This window comes from Buceros rhinoceros, unplaced genomic scaffold (assembly GCF_000710305.1).
Source record: "Buceros rhinoceros silvestris isolate BGI_N320 unplaced genomic scaffold, ASM71030v1 scaffold14120, whole genome shotgun sequence".
In the NCBI taxonomy this organism is placed as follows: Eukaryota; Metazoa; Chordata; class Aves; order Bucerotiformes; family Bucerotidae; genus Buceros; species Buceros rhinoceros.
The window spans coordinates 6,547-17,190 of record NW_010391488.1 but is presented as its reverse complement, the minus strand read 5'-3'; the positions used below and the strand labels follow the sequence as shown (position 1 = coordinate 17,190).

The following is a 10,644-nucleotide window of genomic DNA, read 5'->3' as shown; positions in this document are numbered from 1 at the left end:
CAGCAGGAAGCAAGAACTCAAGTATGTTGCAAAGCCCCTTTAGCCAGCCTGCCTTTAGGCAGTCAGCTCGGGGTCATGGCTTTTTATGTGTCTACCTGGAAAATAACTAGTCCGTTCACAGCAGAACTGTGAATGAAATGGAGAGAAGTTCCAGAGGTTTTTATTTTCTCCTTTCAAGAGTTCACTCCAGGTAGGAGAGAGGGTACATGTGCAACTTCTTTTGTAGTCAGCAAGTGGTTTAATTATACCTTTAGCAGCTATTGGAGAAAGCATGACAAAGGCCTCATTGGGTGTAATCTGAAGGCAGTATAAATGGACCTGGCAGAACTGCTGAAATTCAGCTTTTAGTTCTTTTATCATGAGGAGCAAAGACTGGGCTTTTCCAACTGTCAGTTAAAAAAGAAATATGGCTGGTGTTTGGTAACTTACCTACTACAACAGGAACACATTTGCAGAAATGTTTAGAAGAAAATGGGGCTTGGTGGGGGTTAAACTGCCAGGAATGGAAATCAGGAACTAGGAAATGGAGTTTTCAGACAGATTTCTCTGCCTTCCAGCATTTTTTTTTTTCTTTTCCCCAGACTTTAACCTTTCACTGGTTTGAGACAAAAAAAATGGGTCTTATTGCAAGTATCATTTGCAGGTCTAAGTTGGCTTAGACTGTTGAGCTCCTAGCTGGGATAAGAATCTTTCTAATCCATTTTATCAGGTCCTGTCAGCAGCAGGTGCAGATTCTGCAGAAGTGGCTAGAAATGAGCACACAACCAGAGGACCAAGATGGTGTACAAGGAGTTTGGGAAGAATTGGATCAGGTGCGTAAATAGTAAACAAACTGAAGTTACTGAAGTGATTATTGCTATGCTGTGCACTCTGCCTGAAGGCTGATGGTGGTTCTGAGAAGCTCTTACTAAAATGGCAAGAGAAGGGAAACTCGTCCTCAGAGGTGGGCAGATGAGCATAACTGACTGCTGTGTAGATGCATCTTCATTTGTTCAGAAATGTAACTCCAGCTCCAAGAGACCTTTCTAAGGCTATTTCCAAGCTTATGTAGCAGTCTTCAGCAGATTCAGTCTCAATTTCTTCTGTGATTTCTCAGGACAGTGCACCTACACTACAGTGACTGCATCTGCATTGTTCTCCGTCCCCAAGTTCATACAGCCATGTGTGAGGGTACTGCACTGTTACCTCTCAAAACTAGCCAGCACTAGGCTGGTCTGGAGTGACACAGCCCTGGCACGTAGTGGTTCTTAAGCGGGATAATATAGAGGCGGCTAAAGCTCATTCACTCTTCCCCTTTCGAAACAGACTGAAAGCTGTTGTGCTGTACAAACAGCTTATGCAGTCGTCTTCACTTTCAGTTGCAGGTGAGGATCAATGCTCTCACCAAAACACAACTACAAGAGAGGCATCATGTGCAGAACCTGGTTGCCCGCCTGCATGACATCCAGATTGCTCTGGATATATAATGCATCTCAACCAATTTTCCAGCTCACAGGTAGGACTTTCTGCCCCTTTCACAGTAGGGGAGAATGGAAGAGATGTGTATGTTCTCTTTGGCTGTGTGTGACATTTTTGTTTATAAATTAACTTAAAATATTTTTGCTTGTTTTATTTTGTTACTATAACTGGTTAAAAACCAAACAAGAGCTAAATATACCTCATGCTGCACTCTGCCTAGTTTAGGTTACCCTGACATTTCAGAAAGGTAAGTGACACTGGTAAGACTTTATTTCAAAATGTTTGCAATTCATGTCAGTAAGTCATACACTTTGACATACAAAAATACCGTGCTACTGATACAGTTGAATTAAACGGATTCTCCGTGCAGGAGAAATTCACAGCATTATCAGTACCCTCCAGGAACTCTGCTGTCACTGCCAGGGTGTGTTGCTGACCACTGCTTGACAAATAATGCTTGTTAATCGGCTCGCTCTGCGCAGTAGTAAGACCATCTCAAAAGCAGCCATTTGCATGCTGAATCCTCTCCTCCTCCTCAGATTTATAGTAAAGCAAACATCAGGTAACCCCTCCTCCATTACTAGACTAACAGCAACCTCCAGCCACTGTGGATGATGTTGCTGAGTAGGAAGAAATTAAAGCTTAAAGGTGCTTTGGCTGCGTCTGGATGCCTTAGGCCCCAGGGGAACAGGGAAAAGATTCAGTTGTCTTTTCTCTCATCCACTGGAACAAATGTGATTCCTACTATTTACATGACACTGAGGTTTAGTCAGAAGTCATAGCTTTAGCCTCTTGGGGCTGATGTTTGCCTTAGTCTTTTCTCACTCTCAATGGATAAAAAAGTGCACGTTGCTATAACCTGTACACTGCTGCAGGAGTAAACTTGCTAATGCCAGTAAGTTTAACAAGATAGGTGGCTGAGGGCCACTTCAAGCTTTCAAACTCCTCCCTCTGTAAAGAAACTGACTCTTGGAGCCAAATGAATTTTTTTCCTGCTTGTCACCCAAACAGCCAGAGTCATCTGAGTGAGGGCTGGGCTACATCATTAGAGGCAGTTTATCATCCCTTTCCTGAGACAAGCTAAGCATACAGGACTTGGCAAACTGGACATTTGTACAACAAAATTATATTCTATTTTCTGCAGTGCATACAAAGCAGCTAAGTTTTTCTGTAGGAAATCAGAGCTGGTCAAAGCTTATTGTCTCCTTGAATTAGCAGAAAAGTAGCTCAAGCAAGGGAGTAATATGGGAAATCTTTCAGAGAGCAGAAAAGCAGGTTTCATAAGCATGTCCACTCCCAACAAGCTCTGGACAGCAATGTCAGTTCAAAATGTTTGAGTGCCTGGACTTGAAAGAGTTTATTCCCTAAGAACAATTGATATGCTGCTTTAAAACTCAACTCCTCCTCTTCACTTCGGCACCGGTTTCCCTCAGTGCCATACAGTGCCACATTCAGCAGATCCAAGGCGTTAAGATTTTAACTCTTCTTGACATGAAGTTACAAAGAGGCTCTGAAGTTTTGCTTAAAGTTGAAGCTTCAGCACAGAGCTTTCACCCCCAGCACACTTCTAGCATTAAGCTTGAGGGCAGAGGTCAGAGCCAGTGTGGTCTTGTTATATTTTCAGTAAGATGAAATTGTTGCCAGTCCATTATCGGATGGCCATGATTGGCACCTGAGAGGCAACTTGGGATTGCTTCAAAGATACTTAATATTTTTATACACAGTCAGTGCATACATAGGGCATTTCACTCTGCAATAAACATTGGTCCTCAAGTATCTGAAATGGTTCTGTAATTAGAGGAATTAATAATTCAAGAATTTACTGACAAAGCAACAATGAAGATAAACAGCAGAAAGTAAAAGTGTATTCTGGCTGCCATCTCATTGCATCACATGAGAAAAACATCACCTATGTCTTCTAACCCCTTAATCCAGGAGGTGAAGTAACTCTCTCTTAAACAAAATCTTGTAAGGCCTGGAGTAAGAAAATAAAACTGTGGATTAGGGAATAGGACACACACCTTTGCTTTTTTTTTTTAAGATGGATGACCAATTCCATCATATGGAATGTAGACAGTGTTTTCAGGTTTAAAATACAGTGCAAAGTCCATTTTTAAAGGGACAATCTCAGGTAAAAGAATTGAAGTTTCAAACAGTAGAAAACCTGGATGAGTGTAATTTATTGTATTGATGCTGTCTGTACATTTTGCTTAATTTGGACTGTGAGGCCATGCTAGCCCGTTTAACTGGATCCCTACGCATTCACAGGCTGCCTTTATATAACAACATCAGACTGTCTTAGAATAAAATAAATATGAGAACTCATTCTTGAGTAAAGGTCTGAAAAACAGACACTGCAAATGTAAAGTACGAGGTCTGTCAGTGTCCCTTTAAATGCAGCTAATCTCTACCTCCACCTTTCCTCATTGCACCTGAAAAGCCTAGGAAGGCTTTTCAAAGGGACTTAACAGGCTCTAAGAACATAATGATCCTGTGGTACAGTGAGGGGAGAAGATGAAAGACTGACTGCAGGCACAGGGTGGGACAGAAACCTCCATGGTCAACATCTTTCAAGGCAGCTGTACCTTCATTCACTTCTTTCTGCATTCAGCAGCATGTAAATGCAGACCAAATACTCTCAAGTTTAACATAGCAATGACATCTCTTCTCCTCACCCAGGTCCTGCTGAGTGAACACTCAGTGGTGTGGCAAGAGTCCCTTTGTATAGAAAACATTCTTGCTGAGAGAGTTCTAGAGAGAGCCCAGTGCTTCTCCAAAGCGGATTTTCTGTCCAGCTTTGAGGTGGAATTTGAAGTCCTTGGGTGCCTCAAAGATGAGTACGATCGTAGAGCCTAAGTTAAATTCCCCTAAGTGTTCCCCTTTCCTCATGGGGATTCCCTCCTTGTTGTTGTTGGATATGAAGCTGAAGTCATTGTAGGATCCTTTAGAGTAACGTGGACTGTTGGTATGCAAGTCCTGTAGAGAGAAGGAAGAAACCATTACTTAAGGATTTCAGGACTCTCTATTCATTACCACAGCCGTAGACTGTGGATATCCAGGCATGTTCAGTGCAGGAACTTACAATTCAGGAATGCAACAGGTATGTTAGAAAATAGTCTGTACTGGAGACATCACCTTTTAAATTAGTCTCAGAATATTGCTATTGCGAAACACCTGCATTTCAGGGTAGTAAGACTTTTTTACATTTTTTTGTTATTTTCTATACTGTACCAACCTCAACCATCAAAACTAGAAAGCTGCCTACTGCTATCTTGCTCACCTGGTCAAAGTAGATGCGGATAGAACCCACATTTGTTGCTCCTACAGCAGTTAAAGAGAAGAAGCCATGTTTCCAGTCACCTGTAAGGACAACCCGTTCATTGTGGCAGAACAATTCCTTGATCCAGCGAGCAACTCCAGGATTCACAGACATCAAAGAGCCTGCAAAAGTGAGACAATATTCAAGTGAAGTTGTCTGCTTTGTAGCAGTATTACAATGCTATCTAAATAGGGTCTTCAGTAGAGCTGTAGTTGCTCCACAGAACAGTTCTTTCACTTGTTTGCAGGAAGAGAGGCCACTGCTTGGCAGAGCAAATGAAAGACAAGGCTGTAGTGAAAACAAAGTCTGTCCAGAAGGAACGCCACTCTTAGGCAGGGTTCATGTTATTTTGTGTTTTTGCTAACAGAATCGCATGGAAACTAAAGACCGTGCTCCTTCTTTGTTGTGGAGCAATGTGGAGCACCATCTACTGTTCTCTCTGCTAAAGAAGCAAACAGATTACATTTTCCTACCTGGAAATAGTTCTTTTCAGGCTGACTGGTATCCTCCGCACCTGCCTCAGCTTTCACTTGTTCCCATCTACAGCTTCCCCCTGACTGCTTTTTCAGACAGGGCAAGCCTGCCTTTTTAGTAGAGAGCAAAATCTGGGGTGAGAATTCCAAGTATCTGCTGTTGTTGACACCTGTTCTAGCATCATACCTACTCCTCCATCACCAAACTGAGGTGGCAGGGACTCATTACCACATCATTACCCGATGTTCTACCAAAGATGTAACCAAACAACTTCACACTGGTGTCACATACAAATGACAACTACTGATAACTGTCATCTGATAGGGCCTTAAGAGACATCAGGGTGAAGATAAAGGCAGAGCTAGTCCCTAGTCTGTCCTTGACAGAACTGAAAGAAGCCTTCCAAGAAGCACATGAGATCTGTCTAACAAAAGGCTACAGGCTTCTGAAAGGAAGCTAAAGAACATTTATACAGCTTAGGAACAGGTTCCATTGGTTAACTATCCAGTGCATGAGAGCAGCCTCTTCCAGTTCTGCAGTAAATGCATTAAAGTGGTTACCGAGACTGGCTTAAACCAAGTAGCTATCTAGCTAGAGCTGAACAAAATTCAGTTTTTAAAAAAGCGTATTACAGAATAACCCCCAAAATTGAAATCCCTATCTAGTCCTCAAAGTAATTTAGTACAGTAATTTAGTATAGTCATTATATATAATTTAGTATAGTCATTACACACATTTTTAGCTATAAAATGCATCTGCTCTGCTGCACTAAATGAGATAGTAGCATTTCACTAATACTCCTTTGTTTCAGGCAAGGCCTAGCTTCAGTCTGGAACTTGACAGATGACTCAAACCTTGTGGCAGGTCATTCTCTCTCTCTCTCATGGTGTTTGAAACAAAATCCAAATACTTAGGTTTTTGAATAGATATATGTAAAATTTTGTTATCTATCTGCTGATTGGAGATCTCCAAAGAAGAGTATAAAACCATCTGATCCCAGCTCCAGTAGTCTGTTTAGTCACACCTTCTTTGCCAAGCACTGGAAGAGATCATGTTTTAGGCAACTGCTTGGTCTGATCTGCAGAACCATCAGTATTTCAGATGCAAACTGAACAATCGGGTCAGCATGCATCAACAGTTATTTCAAAGAACGAAGCAGCTAATCGCTGCTTTCACCATTTATGTGATTTGTTCTGGTAAACTATATTCCTATAAAATTCACTACCATTTAAGAGAAATCACTTTTCTACCCTTACCTATCATGCAAGTGTACAGCTGCTCTACTGGTGTGTCTCATTCAGCAGTGTCCCGTAGCAGTGCTTCCCTCCACAGCTGCTCTGCAGCTTTCTAGGACCAGAAACCTACCTGGAAAATGCCGTCGGTGTGACACTCTCCAGTCAGTGGGCGAGTGGAAGCAGTGATAATCCCCTGGTGCAAGGTAGATTACACAGTGGTAGAGCTCATTCCCCTCCTTTGTCACTAGTTGTTGCTGAAAAGAGTTACTAGTTGGGGCTGCAAAGAAACCATGGAAAGAAAAGGGTTAAAACTATTCTTCACATAGTCATCTACCATAGCTGAGCAGTCTGCATTAGAACCACTGGTAGTCATGAGGACTAAATGCAGTCCACTTGTAGTGTTGAGGCTACAAAAAGATACACCGCACCCAGGAACCCAGTATTTCAAAGTGTTCTTTTCCCTTTACAACAAAAGTAAATCCAGTATTGTTTTAATAATTTTGGAAATCCCTTAATTTTGGAGTTTACCCTTCCCTAAACAGAAAAGCAGAAACTGAAATCCAGTGAAACAGAATTTTCCTCAAAGCAACCCTTAAAACCAGAAATTGTGAAGAGTCCCTAGTTTTATAAAATGCAGTAGTTGCATTTGTGCTCATGCTGAAAATAATCCTGCTCTTTGCAGAACTCAGTCTCTCCACTCCGCTCACCAGTCTGGTAAAATGTGTTACTTTCAGCAAAACTCAAGGTCTTGGAGACAGTGCTCGAGGTGCAGCAGAGCAGCAATAGCACAAGTCCCTAGAAGTATCCTGCTTGAGCATAAAGCTTGTTAGGGAGGAGCTTATACAATTTTTGCTAGCCAGGTGCTTGGGCACCTTTCAGTCTGACAGCAGGAGTGCTACAGCCCCATTAGAGTGGCAGATTTTGGAGTCATTTGTAGGAAACAAGCAATTAATTTATTTCAGATAATCAGAACGAGCCAGGCAAGGTCCTATAAAGCCACTGGTGACAGAGGGAATAACTAGAACAGTGACATGTTTATTCCCAAATAAAACAAACAAAAATCAGACCTTTTGTTCCTGACAATGTGAGAGAGAAGAAAAAATAACCTTTTTTTCTCATGATCCCTGAGAACACTGAAAGGGCAGAGCAGAACAAATGCAGAACTGATACAGAACTCACCCTGGCTAAAATGCAGTTCCTCTGTGCAGATGCGAGGTCCTAAGAAAGATTCCAGAGAATAAGTAACCCCTTTTACTTGTTCCACTTCACAGTTTTTTACCTGTCCAAAATTAAGGATCTTTCCATCAGAAGGACTAATCTACAGCAAAGAGAAAAAAAAAATTGAAGTGCATTAGGAATTCATTCATTCCTCATGAAGCACCAGTGTTCCTTTGGGGGATGGGAGGAAGCTGCTAGCGTAGCGTAAAGCCTTCATTTCCTCTTACCACACTGTGCAAACAGCATACTGGCCGTGCCTGTGGTTTCAGCTTCCTCCGGAAGAATTCGCTGAGGTTTCTGTAGTGATGCAGATCTTCAACAGCTGCTTCCTTCATGTTGACTCCAAATGTCCAGATGTACAGGCTGTAAACAGGCTTCCGGAGCCAGGTGGGCAGCTCCACCTGGTTCAGGCGACCCCAGGCTCGCGAGAGCAGTCGAGTTGGTACTGATTTGTACAGAGCGACCTAAAGAAAAAAGAAGTGCAGCACATCATTCAGTTCTTCTCACTGGTGGCCTTCTGCTACTTCTCCCCATAAAAGAGCAGATCACGCTGTTCCTGCTAACCACACTCCCTTGAGTTCTGTGGGTTTCACCAGACACAAAGTAGCCTGAAGTCAGAAGAAAATTAACACTGCACTTCATCCTCACTCCCTCCATTCTGATGAGGGCAGGTGAGGGACAGGATGAATCTACAACGTTATACTGAAGCCAGAATCTCCACCCTGCAGGCTGAAGCTCCATATTCAATGGAATACTGGGAGTTACTGGAAACTGCCCAATGTGAGGCTTAAAAAAAGACGTTTTACATATTCAAATAGAACACTCATCGAAAGGGTTTAACATTACAAATATTTTTGTGAATAACCAAAGGAAAATTGACTGAAAAGTAATTTTTCAGTGTTTGATGACATGCTTCTCAGATGCATCTGCTAATGAGGGCGTTTTCCACTCCCCAGTACTGACCTGCTCTAATGATACTAGTACAATCAAAGCAGCATACCCGTGTGGTAAACTTATACCAGCTTTGCTCCTTCTCTTGCAACAACTGGAGTTGCGGATTGCAAGAGTATAAAGTGCTCTTATTCCTGGTGAGATACTTAGGCCTTTGGGGTAAGCTCAAAGGCCTAAGTTTTAGCAGCAAGAAAAAAAAAAAAAAACAAAAAACCAATGTCGGTAAGAGGTATGTGCTGTTGATGTAACTGGAAGGATGACAGCATCTTCCTGTTAGTAATTCTTCTAGTGTTTGTGGTGCTTCGTATCAGCCAAAGAGCTCACATGACCATGATGTAATCGGGGGATGTGTGGACCAAGGGAACTGAACCCTCTGAAACCAGTTCTACAAAAGAAGTAGTGATCTGCTGAATCTGATGCAATTTTTTTAACACTGCGGCTTGGGTACATTCAACTCCCTACTAAAAGTTGGATTTTTTTTTCCTTAGTAAGTCATTGCTTAGTCTCAGTATTAATGATATCCTTCATAATTACATCTTACAAAATAGAGCCATAAACACAAGCCGAAGCACACACTGGTGAGATCCTGTCCACTGTATCACATACAATCAAATTAAGATTACACTCACAAATCAGCGTCCTGCTTCACATTAAAATGCAGTGGTATTCCAGAAAGAAAACACCAACCTAACCGTACATCAGATAAAAACTAAGTGAACAGTACCTTAGGTTATGTAAGCTGAAGCACCCAAGAAAAAATGTTCTGTTATTTGACGTGCCTTATGCAGTGCTCATTTCTAAAATAAACTTTGCTCGGTTTTCCACAAGCACGGAAAACATGCAGATACAACTATAAAAATCACAAAAACTGTCAAAAGAGGTACCTCCTAGTAATCCCTTCTTTTCAAGAGAGCCTAGTTTTCAAGCTGAGAGGATCAAATAGAATGAAATAGTCTTACAATTTTCCTGTAGTTTTCAGTCAAAATATTTGTGTGGTTGGTGTATTCTGAAATTGCATGATTTGTGTGGGATGCACAAGGCGTCCGACACCCTGCTCTCAACAGTGTCAGAGCAGAGATCTGCGTATCATTTGGACAGGCTGGATTACAAACGCCCTAAGAACTTGAGGAACAAACCCTCTCTCTGCAAAAATGACAGGAAGCAGCAAGACACCATTTCCATGTGGCCAGGAAAGGGAACTCGAGAAGACAGCTGGTCTGCCTTATCCTAGTCCTGATACTTGAAGGTGACTGAATAAATTCAGAAGTTTCTGTTGATTTTTCTGGGTAGAGCCCTGACTGTTAGAGGATAAAAAAATTCTCTGCTACTAAAAAAAAAAAAAAAAAAAAAAAAAAAAAAAAAAAAAAAAAAAAAAAAAAAAAAAAAAAAAAAAAAAAAATCACTTGTCTGTGAAGCAATTAGTCAACACAACTATGAACAGTAAAAACTAAAGGGAAACATGAATCACATCTCTCTGCTTTCACAGGAGAGATCAGCCCGTCCATTCGGATCTCTCCACCCAGCTGCTGCCAGCATCCTTTGGTATAGAACCACTCATGAACACGAAGCACAAGAGACACCTGCTCACACTTACCCTGCTCATAGGCCTCCATCCCACTCTGGTCAAGGGTTTAAGAGCACCGAAAGGCAGAAGGTAATAGAGAATAGTCAGAGGCCAAGAACGGAGTTTCAGAACAGGCCTAGACATACAGCTTAGCCGACCCAACCTTCGCCTCAGGGCCAGCTGAGGAAATTGCAACCTGAAAGATTACATACACAACATAAGAGGGTCAGCCATCTCAGCTTCAGAACCACCAGCTTCTCACAGCTGTGGATGATTCGTTCCTGCTAATCTTTACTTAAACATTGATTCTGCAAGCCTTTACTCATTTAGGATCAGTTCCTCCCCTTCCTAAAATAGGAGGCCAGTTTCTCTCTCAAAAAAAAAAAAAAAGGGGGGGGGGTTGGGGGGGGGGAAGAAAAATTCAC

The 10,644-nt window shown here is 41.9% G+C and overlaps 2 protein-coding genes across 3 annotated transcripts in view; one reads left to right on the top strand and one right to left on the bottom strand.

The window, feature by feature from the left end:
- The window catches only part of SFI1 (Sfi1 homolog, spindle assembly associated (yeast)), a 26,828-nt gene extending 25,362 nt beyond the window's left edge, over positions 1-1,466 (top strand). Inside the window, exons 30-31 of the mRNA XM_010141965.1 lie at positions 710-812; positions 1,359-1,466. Coding sequence (XP_010140267.1) covers positions 710-812; positions 1,359-1,466 — 211 coding nt within the window. The remainder of the gene's footprint in view (positions 1-709; positions 813-1,358) is intronic.
- A 2,561-nt stretch (positions 1,467-4,027) lies between these two features.
- The window catches only part of PISD (phosphatidylserine decarboxylase), a 9,094-nt gene continuing 2,477 nt past the window's right edge, over positions 4,028-10,644 (bottom strand). For both annotated transcript variants that reach the window (XM_010141954.1, XM_010141945.1), the window contains exons 2-7: positions 10,250-10,415; positions 7,932-8,168; positions 7,666-7,804; positions 6,617-6,763; positions 4,739-4,899; positions 4,028-4,434 (exon numbers count right to left, since the gene is read on the bottom strand). In XM_010141954.1, coding sequence (XP_010140256.1) covers positions 4,210-4,434; positions 4,739-4,899; positions 6,617-6,763; positions 7,666-7,804; positions 7,932-8,168; positions 10,250-10,415 — 1,075 coding nt within the window. In that variant the 3' untranslated portion in view covers positions 4,028-4,209. The remainder of the gene's footprint in view (positions 4,435-4,738; positions 4,900-6,616; positions 6,764-7,665; positions 7,805-7,931; positions 8,169-10,249; positions 10,416-10,644) is intronic.